This window comes from Vespa crabro, chromosome 13, assembly GCF_910589235.1.
Source record: "Vespa crabro chromosome 13, iyVesCrab1.2, whole genome shotgun sequence".
Taxonomy (NCBI): domain Eukaryota; kingdom Metazoa; phylum Arthropoda; class Insecta; order Hymenoptera; family Vespidae; genus Vespa; species Vespa crabro.
Window position 1 is genome coordinate 3,301,906 of NC_060967.1, and position 18,032 is coordinate 3,319,937.

The 18,032-nt window shown below is 34.9% G+C and overlaps 1 protein-coding gene across 1 annotated transcript in view; it reads right to left on the reverse strand.

The window, feature by feature from the left end:
* Positions 1-10,389: 10,389 nt before the first annotated feature.
* The window catches only part of LOC124428593 (protein SOB FIVE-LIKE 2-like), a 25,725-nt gene continuing 18,082 nt past the window's right edge, over positions 10,390-18,032 (reverse strand). The window contains exons 2-3 of the mRNA XM_046972838.1: positions 13,905-13,972; positions 10,390-12,235 (exon numbers count right to left, since the gene is read on the reverse strand). Of these exons, the coding sequence (XP_046828794.1) occupies positions 12,126-12,235; positions 13,905-13,972 (178 nt within the window). The 3' untranslated portion in view covers positions 10,390-12,125. The remainder of the gene's footprint in view (positions 12,236-13,904; positions 13,973-18,032) is intronic.

The window sequence follows — 18,032 nt, forward strand, 5'->3', positions numbered from 1 at the left end:
CGAACAGATTTATCCAAAGTATGATTCTCGAGAGTTCGAAGGTATGATTACTATGAAAAACTCACAATTTACAATGTTGAAAGATAGTCTGCGGGTAAGCATAGCGCATACGGCACCTGCCGTCCTCTCTTCTTCGTCCTCCCCTCTAGCTTGCTTGCTTGCTTGCTTGCTTGCTTGCTTGCTTGCTCTTCATCGTGGTAAGCTGCAGAATGAGGGGAGAAAAGAATTGCATCGGTCCGACGGTGCACCGGCATTAATTTGCACGAATGCGAGGGACAAGAGAGGTGTGCGCCGCGCGTGGTATGCGCGATGCGTTTCAGCCTCGAGAGCACCACCGCTCAAGCTTAACCATCCTGAATTTCCTGCCGTCGCGCGTTTCTCTACAGAAGCATGAGCAGATAAAGAGAGAAAGAGAGAGAGGGAGGGAGAGAGGGAGAGAGAATCAGTTGGATCTTTGCCTTCGGAGAACGCGGCTATTTACTGAATCCTCCTCGACTACTCTATTTTTTTCTTTCCACTTAGGTACCCTACTAATCGTCTACTTTAACGCAGTCGAATCTTTCGTAAAAGGAACGGGAGAGAGTTACCTAAATTATATCGCTTATGATGCTTTTACATTTTCTGGATATTATCATGGATATTCGACAAGTATTACGAATCTAATTTATTTTTTACTGATTTGATTTTTAACAAATATAAACAAGTATACAATATTGTAAAGATGAATAAGAAAGAAATTGGAATAAAAGATAGATCAGAGGCGAGAACCGGTAGAAACCAAGTTGAACAAAAAATAGATAGGTACGTGAGTAGCACGTTTTGTCGGATACGCTACGACAACGAGTTCTTGAAAACGAACAAGTCTCGCATACCTACTCGAGATCGGTCGAGCCTACCTTCGCCGTTGTACCTTGAGAGATTGGCGGAGATCGGGATAAGGTAGAAATCTATCAAATTCTCGGCGTGCGCACGCACGAACGAAGCGCGCGAAACCAGTTTGGTCGGTTCGAATGACCGGGTTGGTCCGGAGAGTCGAGCCGAACACGATCGGTAAGAGGGATCGGGAGGGGGAAGGAGAAAATGAGGGTTACAAACGAGTTGCACTGACCTACCGTAAGCTCTGCCTCTTCGATTCCGACCTTCTATACGAAACTCAAGATAAAATAATATCTGACTTTAGTCGACGTTAACGAGATTAAACATCTTTTACTTATTAAATCCAAATGAAATTTAAATTGATCCAATTAACTAAATAGAAACGTAAGAAAGAAGAATTCTTTCGCAATACTTTGATTTGAATCATTTACGATTCTTATTTGGATGGTATAATAAAAACTATGTCATAAATTTTCCAAAGAGGAGAAAAACTTGTTCGTCATTTCGTCATTATTATTTATTAGTTTTATTTTAGAAAAAAAATAAATAAAAGAATAAAAATGACCAAGAAAATGAGTTATGGCTCATTAGTCATTTAAATGTATTCATACTAACTGGCTATTAATCTGCTATTAAAACAGTAATTTCTTAGAATTCAATCATCAAACAAATGTTAGTTTCTTGAAAATAAATTTAAAATTGTTTACGAAACATGTTCGATCGCAGGAATATAATAAATGTGAAAAGCGATGATGAAAACGTGATATGTTTCTCCCAAAGTTTTCCTGTGTAAGATACTGATTTTTACTTACACCTGCAAAGACGAAGCCTAAGATAAAACGAAAGGGGCTTACACGGAATGGCCGACCTCTTTGAAAGTTTCAACGAGAGAAGCAGAGGAGGCAAGTCTTTCTCGAACACGCGGCCGTGCGTGAGCTCTCCTACTTTTTGTCGGTCGCCGCGCCGACCGGCCCAGGCCGTTCTCAATGATCTCAAACTCGTTTCAACCTAGCCTCCGTCCTGTGGACAAAGTCCATGAATTCTGTTTAACAGAATTATGGCCGCCTTTGGAATAATAATCAAGGAATAAAATAGTTTGCTCTATCGTACTTCAATTCCATTCTAAAAAAAAAAAATTTATATATATATATATATATATATATATATATATATATATATACATATAGATAGCAATTATTAACCCGTATGAATAACCGTGTTTCATTATATAAACACTTTGTATGAAAAAAAAAAAAAAAACAAAAAAGAAACAAAAAGAAGCCATTAGAAGCGTGAAAAAAGTCATCATTCGAGATATTATCTGCGAAATAACTTTATTACTCGTGTCAGAAATTTTTGTGGACGTTTAAGATAAGAGATCCGATTTTCCAAGAGATAAATCGCTCGTCTGAGAGACACTCTTTCGAGGCATAAATCAAGGTACACTGTTTTATTCCTTCAAAAAGGCCATTAGAATCGTAAAGGCCATTAAAAGGAAAGCAGACGTAAAGTAGGGGAGTACGAAAGTAATTAGCCGTGCCCGTCAGTGCGTTCGCGAAGAAAGACACGTTAGTCCTCTCGATGTTCCATCTCTCTCTCTCTCTCTCTCTCTCGCTCTCTCACTCATTCACTCTGACGACGTGTCCACGTTCATCGACGTGCATTATAGGCTCCTTCTGCAGTCGTCGCGTGTGCATCGGGGGAGGAGTGCCACACGATGAGGAAGGACGAAGGGGAATAGTGTGAGAGTTAGAAGGAGAGAGAGAGAGAGAGAGAGAGAGGGGGGAGAATGTTAAGAAAGGAAGGGGAAACGATCGACGGAGATGCATGCGAAAAAAGGCGAAATTACGTAAACATCCTGCAAACGGCGATTACCACACACTGGGACTTGGCGTTCACCTCTCCTCTATTTTCAAAGAGACCGTCTTTGTATACTGCAAAATCTTACGTTTTACCTTACGCGTTAATTAAACGTTTAAACTTATACACACATGATAAATATGTCTAGACATATATATATATAGATATATATATATAAAGAATATTAGGTCTAAAAAAGTGAAGAGTTTGTGTCTTTTTTTTTTTTTTGATACAAGAGAAAATAAGAAATTTATATCGATAGATATTGTTTATTAATATCGAATTAAAAATCTTCTTAACGATGTATTTTCATTTTAATAGAATTTATTAGATTGTTCTTTGATAAAATAATTCGTTCGTTCAGTAAAACTTAACAAATTTTTGATTAAATTAATATCTAAATTACGAGATCGTTTTAATAGTATAAGTGTTAAGAGAGTACGAAAATTGGACGGATCGCTAAACGCCGTCAGCGAAAAAGCCGAGGTCGTTCCGTAACGTTTTGCATGTAATAAATATTAATGCGTTCCACACTCGGTTACGCCGTGAGTATTTGCGATCGGTGAATGCGTCCCGACGCGGGGATAATTGGTATAATAGATGCACCGATCAATTAGGAAGGTTCGCTTTCGTGGATAAAAAAAAAAAACGTGTCTTCGATTAGGATAGAAAAGAGGAAAGAGGATTTCTATCTTTTTAACTTCTTCATTGAAATTAAATTTATATAATCAATATATATTTATCTGATACTTTGTATTAATTTTTTTTTCTTTTTTTTTTTTATAGAAAATATATATAAGAGAATTTTTAAAAGAAGATATATATAAAAATATACTTTCGATCTTCTAAATATATTATTTCTATTAAATATATCATACATTTCTCTTTGTCTTTTCCTTCGCAAACTTGACCGACATGTTTATCGTGAGAACGCTTAAATAAAATAAAGACATTTCAAACGTTACGTAAAACTCGGAATTGAAATGAAAATCCGATAATAAATAATGTTAAGTAATTGTATACATGCATTAAAAACAAAGAGAGAGGGAGAGAGAGAGAGAATCGAATGGAAAAATACACGCCATCGCTCGAGTGGCCATTTTTCACCGGCCATAGCGACGAAATATTCTAATCCAGCATTTCGAACAGTTAGAAAGGGGGATCCTCGTTGGCGCTCGCCTATTGGCCGCCTAAATCCATGGCCATGTTTAGTTGGCCGGGCCCCTCCTGTTTAGAAGGGCCTGACGTCACAACGAGCGACGGCTTTCCGAAGGCCATGCGTCACGAAGCACCACTATTACCAATAACAAGCCTTTAAAAATGATGATTTTTTTTTTTCAATATCTTACCTCCCCTTTTCTTTCTCTTTCTTTTTTCCTTTTATAAACTTTTTTATTATTCATTTTTTATTAACACTTTATTTCTTTTCTTTTCTTTTTTTTTCTTTTCTTTCTTTCTTTCTGTTTTTCTTTATTTATTTATTTATCCTTTAACAATCCTTGACAATCCTTTCGATTTATTTAAAAATAATTTTTCCAAAAGTTAAAAGAACATAATCTAACATTGAGTTTTAAATAAGTTTTAAAAAATTTACAAAGCATTACGCAAGAATTATAAAAGTTCTTAAAAAAGAAATTGAACGAATTAAACGCAAATATGAATATTCCCAAAGAGAATTAAATATTATAAAAGAGAACGTTGGCTTGTGATTTTACGTATTTATCTACGTCGATCACATTGTAAGATCGAAGAAACATGAATAGTTAGGCGTCCTATAGCGTAATTAAAGTCGAGTCGTGGTCGAGTGGTAGTTTCTGACATCGTTTCGGCCAAGGATTTATTCGTAAATAGGACTTTCTAATTAGAAATACGGCGTGAAAGATCGCGGAATAATGTTCCCTCTCCTACTATCTTTTTCTATCTCTTTCTCGCTCCCCCCCCCTCTCTCTCTCTCTCTTTCTGTCTCTCTCTCTCTCTCTCCCTTTTTTCTCTTGCAAACCCTGAAGAACTAGTCTCGTCTTCTATCTTAGTTATTTAATGAAACGTCATTAGTCGAGCGAATGGTTGGATGCTTCGTGCGCATATATGCGTTTGAGACGTATTCGTAAGCTCCAACGATGGTTTCGAGTAAGTAATTAATTTGTCTTTATCCTTTGTCTCTTTCCACACATACACATACACGTGCACACACACGCGCACTCTCTCTCTCTCTCTCTCTTTCTCCCTCTTTCTTTTTCTATTTCTCTCTCTCTCTCTCTCTCTCTCTCTATATATATATATATATATATATATATATATATATATATATATGAATTATATTACTATTACTTTCGTTTCCGGACTGTAGAAATATTAATGCACATCGTATTACATTTTTCGATTATCTAGGCCAAGGCTCATAAAAATAAATTATTGTTTTTTTTATTTTTTAGTTTTCCCCTGTTCCTATTTCCGATCCCATTTATCTATTATAATTAAATCCACAAAAAGTTGTATCCGTATTCTATGGACAATGTCAAATTTTCTTTTAGGCTTGGAATTACGTAATCAACTACTTTTTTTTTTACCTGTATTGTATTCAAACAATTCTATTTATTAATATAGAGTATATATGAAAATAATAAGTTTATCCTTCTCTCTCTTTCTCTCTCTCTCTCTCTCTCTCTCTCTCTCTTTACATCCGTTTATCTATATTCATTCGTGTTTGTTATTAAAGTTTGGAAGAAAGTATGAGAAAAGAAAAGAAAAAAAAGAAAACGTAAAAAAAGAGAAAATAAGTTGTCGAAAGAACGTGTTTATTTGTATTGCAGTTTGCCGTGTAGCTATTCGATGTCGTATCTCGAAGGAAAATATTATTTTCTTTTTTTTTTTTTTTTTCTTTTTGTACAAATCGCCGCGGGAGTGTCGCAGAGCCTTAAGGTCGCGGTTCTCGGCTCGGCTCCACTCGACTCGTTCGTTCGTAGCCATTGAATTCCGATCTCACGTGTATACGCTACGTCTAACTCGGCTCTAATCCGCGCCACGTACAACATACTCCGTGCCTCCTCCGTGAGAATTCTCTCCTAACGCGTTATACTTACAAGTACGATGTTATAACGGTCGAACGAATAATTTTCTACGCTCGCTCGTACGGTGCTTTCGCGAATTACGATAAGTGTAGTACGCTTGCATCTTGGGATGGAGAGAGATAGATCCAGAGATAGAGCATAGAGATGGTTAGATAAAGAGAAAAACATTATTTATTTCCATAGGCTTTAACGATAAAAAGAGAGAGAGAGAGAGAGAGAGAGAGAGAGAGAGAAAGAGAGAGAGAGAGACAGAAATTATAGAGTAGTATATATGTAAAAAATATTATCATAGCAATAGTGTTAAAAATAGAATATTAGAGTTTTATTAAATGTAGATGTGAAAGATAGATGGGTATAATATAAATATTAGAGAGAGAGAAAGAGAAGGAAAATATTATAATATGTTAAAAGGAATATTAAAATAAATATAAATTATAGAGTAGTGTATGATCGTTATTTAGAATATTAACAAGAGGATATTAGCTAAAGTCTACGGACTCTACGAGACAGACAATGAGAGAGAGAGAGAGAGAGAGAGAGAGAGGAAACAAAAAAATTTTGCAAAACACAAAAAGAAGATAAAAATAAAAATAAAACACTACTATAATATTACTAATACTAGCTGTATATCAAAATCATTAAAGACAAACACCTAGGTGATATTAGATAAATTCTGAAAAAAAGAAAAAAAAAAAAAACATCGATGATGAAAAATAAAAGAAAAGATTTCTCCAGAGATGAAATTCCTTTGAAATAGAATAATTTTGAATTACGTAGATACCTAACCGGTCCCTCATTGAATAAATTTCATTTGCAATCTTACGTAAAGTGTTATTCATGTAACGAAGGAATATTCAAGTTTTTCTGAAAATTTATCCGAACGCGCCCATTTGTGAATCTATTTCAGACGGTGAGCTCGTGTTCGACTATTCGCTCATGGAAAATTTCGCGGACACCGACGATATCGATCACCCGTACAACGTTTGGCTCGTTTCAAGCCGATAGATTTTTTTTTCTTTCTTTTTCCCTTTTTTATTTCCTTTTTTATTAACATCGTAATCGCGTATCTAATCGCATACTGCCGATATCTCCGATTATAGGTATTTTCGTTTTGTCTTCCGATAGAGGAGACCACGCGACCATCGTTCGAGAATAGAAAAAAAAAATCTACGAACGAATAGATCTATCGTGATTCGACGATAACTTCGATAACCCTGATAAGAGTTTTTTAAGAGGCCAAATATTCTCTAAAAATGTGGTAACAAATGATTAGGGCTAAAAGAAATCGTTCGAGAACAATCGATGATTATTACAGAAAAAAAAGATATTGAGCATTGTTATCGAAGTTCTACGTCGATAGGAAAAAGAAGGAACAATTATCAATCGAAACTCGTCGAAAAATTAAAATCAAAACAAAAATCTAATTGAAAAATATAATATTTTCAAAAAATTTAACACTTTTTAATGATAACGGGAGGAAACTGTGGAAAAATCGATTGTTATAAACCAGATAGAATTTTTTGGTAGACCTAATATCTAATACGCATTACAAGAGTATATATATATATATATATATATATATATATATATATATATATGGTATTGGATGCGTGAACGAATATAAGATTATAGATATGTAAGAATAATCATTCGAATGCAATTATCCTAACCGGCGCGCGGCGACTCGCCGGCGAGTAGGAAATTGTTTGCAGCTTACTTTCAAACGTGGTCGATGCCTTCAAGGTTCTTAAAACCATTGCTAATACATTCCAATCGTTTGCTCGAAAGATAGAGAGAGGTTCGGAGAGACGGTTTTAGCATTAGAATTTACAAGGACAACGCTAGTCAAGCCTGTGCGCTCTCTGAGCTCGAACAAGATACTCGATCGTCGTACTGTCGCTGGATCCGTCTGATCGAGGCTTTTCATTTTTCCTTGAAATTCCGCAAAATCTTCTAATACTTACGATTAGAGTAATATCTTCGTTAACAAACTGTATCGCTTCGAAAATATATTACTCTATATTCAATTTTATTTATTTATTATTATTATTACGAATAGATTACTACATTCAATTGCATCATCTTTAGAATAATTATATCGATCTAGAAAGAAATAATCGAAAAATTCAATCGAGTAATAGATCAATATGTTTTTGATCTATTTATTTTAGTTATTTTACACCTGATTAATGACAAAAGGATATATATATATATATATATATATATATATATATCCTTTTCTTTCTTTTTTTTTTTTAAAGAAAACATATATTAAAATTATATTAATTTTCTTTCGTCTCATCTTACATTCAATATTGATTCATAGAATGTAAGATTCATATGAAGAGACAATAGAATCATTCGAGTGATTGTATTCTAAACATTGATTGCTTAACGAACTCACCTAATTCGTTTCGCTAAAAAGAATCTATTGTAACTGCAATTCATAGCCGTTTAAAAACGACCCTTATTACCATTAGAGACATAGTACCTGTTTATCTTTGTTTATTGCAACATTAACTGCAATTAGCTGGACGTTAGAATAAGCTGATATTTCTATTTCTTTTTCACGCGTATCTACAATGTCTTATCGGTTTACTTGCGACGAGTATTCGTCCGATAAGGTGAATCGAAGAATGAGAGAGAAAGAGAAAGAGAAAGAGAGAGAGAGAGAGAGAGAGAGAGAGAGAAAGAGACAGACAAGGAAAAGAGATGTAAATAATAGTATAAATAGAAATGTAGTAGTATATATATATATACACATATATATGTGTGTATACAATATATATGTATATATATATATGTATAAGTATAATACATGTACACAAGGAAAACCAAAACATAAATAAAAAACACGTTCAAAGATCGTTTTCTGTCGTTTTCTGTCTGAGAATTTAATTAACGTTCACCTTTTTGCAATCTATCTTTTATCCTTATCAACAAACGATATATTTCATATTCCTGCATTTGTATTTAACTAAACCAACCGGAGTGTGTCGTTTATTTTTATGAAATTATGTAAATTTTATCGAATGAAAGATTAGAAAAATGTTTCTACATTCTTTAAAAATATTCAATTAAAATACGTCATCGATTATAACAAATTGTTAACCACGTTTACATGTAATTATTGACTTTCGTGAACGAAATTTGACAATTACGGAAAAAAAAAAAAAGAAAAAATCAATTTATTGTTCGTTCGTTACGTTATTACAAACGATCCAGTAATATTTTTAATAACCATCTCTCCCGTCGGATCCATCGGGGAAGGTGAAAATAAAAAAAAAAAAAAAGAAAAAAGAGAGAGAGAGAGAAAAAAGAAAACAGAAAAAAGGAAAAAAAAAAAGAATCGAACGTGGCGTTATTAAAATTACCTTCATTTTTGTATCGAAACGACAAAGTGCGGATAATAAATAGAGGTGGTTCGTAATAAACGCGAAAAATCCATCGATAAAACTGGTTATTGAAGCGGCATGCGCTCGCCAAATCATCGAATCGGTTATACCGTATATTTTTCGATTAATTTGATAGCACTTGGCCAACGTCGCGTTGATTCGAGCGTTTATTTCGCATGACGACGATATATAATAACAACAATAACAATCGGCGGTCCGAATGTTTGTTTTACTAAACGTGCCAATTTTTTTTTTTTTTCTTTTTTTTTTTTCTTATTAATAATAAATAAATCATAAATAAAAGGTTTTCCCAAATTTTCATCAACGAAATGTCAGAAAGATTTGATTAAAATCATTTTACGTGAGATTTATTAAAAAAAGAAAAAAAAAAAAAAAAAGAAAAAAAAAGGGAAAAAAAAAGAAAAGATTTAAATAAATAAAAAAGAAAAAAAGAAAGGAAAAAAAAGAAAAAGAGAGAAAAATGATTGTAATTCTATACAATGTTTGATATCTTAGGCATATCAGATTTCATTCTTAAGCACATAAGATCTCGAATATATGTATATCGAAACGTATTCGATTTCGCGTCTCGCCTTCGATCTTACGCCGGCGAGTTAACTGCAAATACAAACTGCTTCACTCGTGGATTAGAAAATGTCACGAATCCGGTTGCGACTGTGTTCTTCTTCTTCGAAGAAAGAAGAAGGAGAAGAGATCCGTTCGTCGAGTCTAGTCGTTGTGGTTTTCGGTCCTTTCCGAGATCCGCTCGACCGGCTTTCGATCGTCGATCTTTCGGGAAAGAATTCGATTAGAAAGAAAGAAAGAGAGAGAGAGAGAGAGAGAGAGAGAGGGAGAGAGAGTGAGATATTCAAAAATATTCAAATATTTGTCGATCGTATTCTAAACGTTTCTTAATTATTTCCTATTTAAACGAATTTTATAAGAAAAAAAAAAAAAAAAAAGAAACAAAAAACAAAAAAAAGTACCATCAACGTATTTTGTCTTATATTATATTTAAAACATAATTGAGAATAATTTCAATTAAGGATGATTATTTAATTGGAATAAAAAGATTGATTTATCACTTGTAGATAGATACGATCGATCGAAATAAAAGAAAGAAATGATTAAAAAGAGAAATATATTTTATAATAATTTTACATTGTATTTCGATAGATCGTCGATAAATACAGATCAATGATAAAACGCAAGTACTTATGTACGATCGATCACATCGAGGATTCTCATCACGGATTAGAAAATGCGTCTCGATCGAGTTCGCGGAAGAGAGAAGGAGAAAAGAGAACTCGATGCTAGTCGATGAAAAAGAGGAGGACGAGATGAAGGAAGAGAGACGGGAGAGTAAAGGATGGTGTCTCGTGTTCACGGATTTCGGTCGCTTCGATTGGCCGACCGGTTTCGAGAGTCCCCGATCGTGATTGGGTCCTCGCGACGAAGACGCCGACGAAGACGACGACGCGGACGTCTTCCTCGAGAAGGCGAACGCGATTGCGGTCGGTCTCTGGTCTCTTCTAAACCGGTCGTCGTAAAAACACGGCCTGGCCTTGGTGAGACCGCCATTTTAGAACGTTCTAACATTTGACGGTAGAGAAGACTTCGACAGGCCGCCTAATAAGCGATTCTTAATCTATTATTCATCACTACGAAGGAAATGGAGTGTTAGTAGAGAGAGAGAGAGAGAGAGAGAGAGAGAGAGAGAGAGGGAGAGAGAGAGAGATGAAAGATTCTTCGAGAGTGACATGCAAATCATTTTCCATCTCTGTCCATCTCTTTCCGATAATCCAATATCTCTCCTTTTTCCCCTCATTACTTCATCTCTTGTTCTAATCACATACTTTGGAAACATAACAAATAAATTTTTTATTTTTCTTCTTTTTCTTTATTTTCTTTTTTTTTCTTTTGTTTTTTCTTTTTCTTGAATAAATTCGAGATATTACTACGATCATTCATTTAATGTAAAATTGATCGATCAAAAGTCGAAACGACTAACAACGTGTTTTTAATGCAAAGCTTTATTGTTCGCTACTAATGAATTCAACGAACGAACCAACGCTCAGTAACAGACTTAATTCGATAACAAAGCGAATGAGAGAGAGAGAGAGAGAGAGAGAGAGAGAAAGAGAAGAGCTTGAATTCGTAGATGTTTTATTTTTATCGTTGTTATAACGAGTATTTATTTATGTCAATTCTAATTTGCTTTTTATTGCACATCACAATCTCTTTCCTTCTTGAGTAGATTATGAAAATGTTAGAAAATAAATAAAAGATTCACTTTGTGAATATATTAGGGGGATCGAAAAGTAATGTCGTTTCTGTGTATGTCGATATTTGATTGTGATTAAAAATAAAAACTTGTTAAAAATTTATTCGTTTGAATTTAATTTAAGAAAGCGACATTACTTATTCCCCTTAATATATTATATTTCCCTTAATATATTACGAGAATGTATTAAAAGTTTTGATTTTCTTTAAAATATAATTATATTAGTCCCTTTAAAAAGATCGAAAACGTGATATTTTTATTTGATTATTTATGCACATTGTCAAATATTATTGTTGTAAGTAGAAGACTAGGAATTTATCGACCTCTCTCTTTCTCTCTCTCCCTCTCCCTCTCTCTCTCTCTCTTTCTCTTTCTCTCTTTGCTTCTGCCGTACAGCTAAAGGAAGGACGATACGAGAGGGAAGAGAAGAATAAATCGATGGTCGAGAATCCTGAAAAGAAAAACGATCGGTGAAGCGAAGGGCTAGCAATGGTGGGGGGTACATAGGGCCCGGTTTTTATCGTACACGACCGGTCGCCGATGCGCTTTTCGTAGAATCGCGATAAACGGCGCCGCCTGAAATATCTGATTTAATTGCGTCGAGATTGTAAAGGAGACAAAGATCGGCGGCACCGGTCTCGCTTAATTGCCCGATCCGCACCGTCTTCTCCGATTCCTTAGACTTCTTCGACCGTACGAGTCTTCGAATCGTGGAAAGTCCAAGACAAGATCGCAATACCGATGTGAATTTGCTAAAAGAGAAATACAATTTTAACGATACGATTATTCCTTACTCTTTTATATAGATATATATATATATATATATATATATATATATATATATATATATATATATATATATATAAAAGAAAAATCTTAGATACACGTTTCAGAATCTCTTAGAATACCTATTAAATTTCTAATCTAATCTAATGTTCACATTTTCGATTAATGATCCTATTATTAAAATAATTTAAATTAAATTAAAGTACACGATCATAAGGACAATGTATTTTATTATATAAAATCTATATAACGTTGGATACACGTTAGTGGAATTATATTAGTTAATTTTTTTTGTGAACGATTTTCGTCGTGCTATCTAGAATTTGTTTTTTTTTTCTTTTTTTTTTTCTTCTTTTTTTTTTTTTTAAGAAACTCGTCGAACGCAGTAAAATCGGATACGAAGCGAAAAAATAAACTATCGCTGTGCGAGCATCTTATGCCATAAGTACGAGGAGGATACAATGTCGACTAGGATCTATAATAAACGGGCAAGATCTCTTGACGCTTAGAATCCTTGGGGAGGAATCCGAGAAGGACGTCGTTGGAGGAAGCCCGTTAAAATTTCACGAGCAGCTCTCGCGCCAGAGAGACTCGTAAAAAAAATTGAATCCATCGATCCTTCGTCCATCGTTTTCCCACTCCTCCATCCTTCTGCCACCTTTTTTACTGTCCGCGTTGCGACACTTGGCGGAAACTGCAATATTCTGCAATATTTTGTGTCTTGAATTGTCGTCTTGTCTAAGCGAAATGTTTTTGTTTTTTCTGTTTTTTTTTTTGTTTTTTTTTTCTTGTTTCCCCAACAAAAGATATTCATTCTTTTTTATTATTTCCTTGTAATATTTAATAAGCGTGGATTTTCTAAAATGCAATGTTATCTTTACAAACGCGAAATATAAAAAAAAAATCATTTCGACTCATATATTTTTATTCGAAAGTTTTCATCGTTTTAGAAATATTAGATATCTCGTATAGATTAGGCAATGATATTCGTATCGTCGAAAAAGAAACGAGTCTGTTACGGTTAATGCGTTTGAACAAAGAATAGAAACGGTCAAGCCAGAAGAGGACGCCCCGGCATCATCGGCGATACCGGTCCAGGTGCGAGCTCGCCAGTCAGTCGTAGTATTTAGGACAAGGTCATAAGGTTCCGCGCTACCCAAGCCGAAGCCAAGACACCGTCAGTGCTCGCGTCCGCTGCACTTTCACTTTGACTTTACGCTGCAGCGTGCATTCGCAAATTCTAACTCGGCGGACTCCTCCGTTCCGTTTCCCCTTTTCCATTCGATCGCGTGCGATTTACGCATATATATTTCTTTTCGTCAAAGATCTTCATCTTATAATAAATTTTTTTCTCTCTATATATAACATTTTATAATCGCATCTTTCGTTACAAAAAATTAGCAAAGTTGATACTCTCATAAAAAACGATAGAATTGTCCGAATGTCTAATCTCATGTAATATCTATTTTTCGTTTATACGTATAATGTTTTTTGATATTGTATTTGCTTATGCGAAAAGAAGATAATAATAGATAAAGAGAAAAAGAGGGGCGGGGAGGGGGAAGGGCAAAAAAACGAACGGTGACAGGTCGAACGCTAATGCGCGACTACCACGCAACTAAGACATAAACTCACCGTTTAAAACACCCGACGGAGATTGATTCGAGTCGTTCGATAGAGAAGGCCATTCGACGTGCATAAACCTAGAAATAATGAAGACAAAATAAAAAAAAAATGAAAAGAAGTCACTGGAAAATCCTTCATATTCGTCAATCGATAAATGGACAAAGAAAAAAGTCAAGAAAAAAAAGAAAAAAGAAAAAGAAAGAAAATAATTTATCTCTTACTCTCAAAAGTTTTATTGGAGCGAGAACGAGACGATGTTAAACGGAAGGAGCAAGGTGCATATTTTAATTACCGTTCTCGATTGGTAGGTAGGCTCAACGCAATAATGATCACGGCACGTTGCCATGAGAAATGCCTTCTTGAGAAGGAGCGAACGTTCGAGCCTACTACTCTACGATGGTGACGCGAGTCGGCAATTGTCAAAGGTCAAAGATGTCGAAGTCGAGCGGAGTTGGTTTAACGACTAACGGCGAACGAGTCGACTATCAACTATTCAAAGAGTTTACTATTCGAATCGATTTTCGAGGTCGATTTGATACTCAACAAAAGTATCTTGTTGAGATCGATAATTAACATATTAGAAACATTAGAAATAAAGTCTATAACCGATCACTGATCGCTTGGGCGTATATATTAAAAAAGAAAAGGATAAAAAAGAAAAGAAATCAAAAAAAAAAAGAAAAAGAAGAAGAGGAAGAGAGGAAACTAAAGATAATCAATGTGTAAATGACAAATCGAAAAATGTTGAAAGATCGGAGAACAATGATTCGTGCGTATCATCGAGACAATTCCCTCCCCCATTTCTCTCTTGATTATTACCGAAGAAGATGGGAGTAGAGTAGATGTACGTGCAATACGAAGGAGAACGCATCGTGATTCGGATCGATGACTCGAAGAGGTCCCTCAAGGCGATGTAAAAATTCCGTAGGACTTTCGATCGAGGACAAGGGATAGAAAGAGAAAGAAGAGCGAAGGGTAAAGAGAGAAAGAGAGGGAGTGAGACGGGAAAGGGAGGGAGGGAGGTACTCGCTCTGTTGGCCAGTCGCGGCCGACACAATGGGCATTGAAAACAGAAAATAAGCGCCATTGTTTGGCGCTTTTCAGAATCGATATTTGCGAATAACACGAACGTCGACGCGTGTCGCGAGTGCGCGGCTCCGTGATTTAAAGCGTAGATTAAAAATAAAGGGGACACGCGTCGGCCCTATCCTCCTCCTTCTCCTCGTTCTCTTTCTCATTCTACCAACCTCCTTCGTCTCCTCCTTCGGTTAGCCTTGTCTCACCTTCCATTGTGTCTCGCTCATGCTCTTCAAAAAACTAAGTGACAAACGATACGCTCGACATTTTCCGATCGTCGAACTGACGTTTAATGTAAATAGCTTCAAGTTCTTTCTAACTTAAGAGACAGACGCAAGGTCGTTTTATCTTCTAAGAATTAACATGATTATATAGAACGAATTCAAATACTTTGTCGTGAGAACTATGTTGAATTTTTAAATACTCTTTCGTGCGAAATTATTTGAAAATTACTTATTATCTCCCAGATGATAATAATAATAAATCGTCAACTTTAAACAATCAATCACAAGAAATATTTTTTAAATGAATAATTATACATATAAAATCTTATAATTATACATTTATACGTAATATTCTAATGCTGTCTATTATTTAAATATACTCTATCGTTTCAATTGCAATAATGTTCTATTCTAATTGAACTCATTAATTCACCTGTAGATATCGAGTAAACAAGTAAAGTACCGTTAGAATTTACGAAAGTCGTCAAAGCTCTAAAAGAAGAAAGAAAGAAAAGAAAAAAAGAAACAAATTCTCAACTAGAATCCAATCAAGAATCTTTCAGCGATCGATCCTTCCGCTGAAAATCGATTACAGACAATTTCCGTAACGGGACGATCGAAGACGTAAAATGTGGAATCCGATTCCATGGACGTGGCCTAAGGCTTAAAGAGAGAGAAAGAGAGAGAGAGAGAGAGAGAGAGGAGGGGGAGAGAAAGAGAGAAAGAGATAGATAGAGAGATAGAGAGAGAGAGAGAGAGAGAGAGAGAAAGAGGGTGCTCGCGACGTATTAGAAATTGTCCCGCTGCGGATTTATTACGCGGATGCCGGAGAATCACGCGGCCGATGCGAGTAATAACGTTGGATCGTCGTTCTCTAATGTGAGTTGGAACCGGGCGGCCTCCAAGTGCCTCAAATCGTTCTCTCTCTCTTTCCCTCTATCTCACTCTTTCTCTTTATCTCTCTCTCTCTCTCTCTCTCTCGCTCTCTCTATATATCTATCTCTCTATCATCGTTTAGACGATCTAACCAAAGAGCGCCATCTTGCTTAGATATATCGTCGTCAGCCGAATGCCAGCACCGCCATCGCTCTGAAGCGACAAAGGAGCCTTCTAACTCTCGCTCTCGTACCTCCTCTTCCTCCTTCTCCTCTTCCTTCTGTCAGATAGATAGATAGAGAGAGAAAGAGAGACAGAGAGAGGAGAGAGAGAGAGAGAGAAGGAAAGGAGGAGAGGGAGAGACGACGACGACCACTTCAAGGACGACGATCGTGCCGATCGATCAAGCTCGCGAGGTCACCTCGATCCTTGAAGAATACGATCTAGCGAAGAATTTCAGGAACAGATCCTTTTTCATTTCTTTTGATCTATCGAAATTCAAAATCTCTCTTTTCTCGATCGATCTCTTAAACGATCTTTTAAGGTGTATAGAAATGTTTCTCGATCGAATCGATCCATTCCATTGAACACAAGAATTCGATTCGGTCGTCCCTTTGCGGTTGTACGCTTAACGAGCCATAAAGGAACGATAAGAAAAGGAGTTAATTAAGAATACTTGTACTTGGATATAAGTACGTATTACATACGGCAAAGAAAGCTAGAATAATCTATCTTATCAACAATGAAAGTATGTAATATGCAAATTTACAAAAAGAGGAATATTTGTTTTCGTCTTTGTAACATTTTTTATTTCTCTCTTTTTTTTTTTCTTTTTCATATCAACAAGTAATTAATTAATTCTTTTCACGTACATAATTATATAAGATAGATCAATAAATAAAAGTGTTTTCAATTCATAATCATGTGTATTGTTTTTCTGGATTTTGATAATGATTCGAAATTTTATCAGTTATTTTCTAACTCTTGTAAGTTATGCGTGCATTATTAGCATGTAATTAGTTTCATTACCGAACGGAGAAAAACAACTGACGTGTTAAAACATAGAAGAGATAATTTTTTCTTTTTTTCTTTTTTTTTTCTTTTTTTTTCTTTTTTAATATACGCGTAAAAATCTATCTTTGAAGATCCTTTATCGTTCGATCGATCTCTTTCGATTCAATATCTCTGATTATTTTCGATCGAGTATACTATAATAACTTAAGTATATCTACAGATGATGTCGTTTGATCTCTAACAATAATGATCGAAGAAAATGCAATTTTCTGCTCGAAGAACGTAGTTTTCCGGAGAATGTATTCGATAGATCCTGTTCCTCCAGTTTTTCTTTTTCAATCGATCGAATGGCCACGACGATACTGACAAAAACACGTCATAAACAGCGACTTGCCGTAATTGCTCCGTGTCACGACTTTACTTCGTCTTTCGATCCACCCGAACGATTAGACTTTTCGAGAGGGAAAAAAGTTCATCCTCTTTCAGACTATCTAGGAAATTGTAATCAGAAGAAAAATCGATTAGAATAATATATTACTTCTTTTGTATGAACAATACTCAAGTAAAATTCGAACGATTATTCAGCAAAAATTAATCGGATACAATGTAAATAATTGAAGAAATATTAGAGAAAGGAAAATTCATATTATGCTTTCGTGAAATTTTTTAAAAAATTTATTACTATTACATCATAAATGATCTACTATTACATCATAAAATTTATTACAATTACATAAAAAAAAAAAAAGTAGATACGAAAGTGTTTAATGAATATATTTAGAGACATTTGAAATGTAGTAATTTTTTTTTTTTTTTTTTTTTGACAATTTTCTATAAACTATAGAGAAATCGTTCGAATTCTATGATTTAGGAGAGATCGCAAGATGGCTAACGTTAGCCATGCATGTAAGTAAGTAAGTAAGTAAGTAAGTAAGTAAGTAAGTAC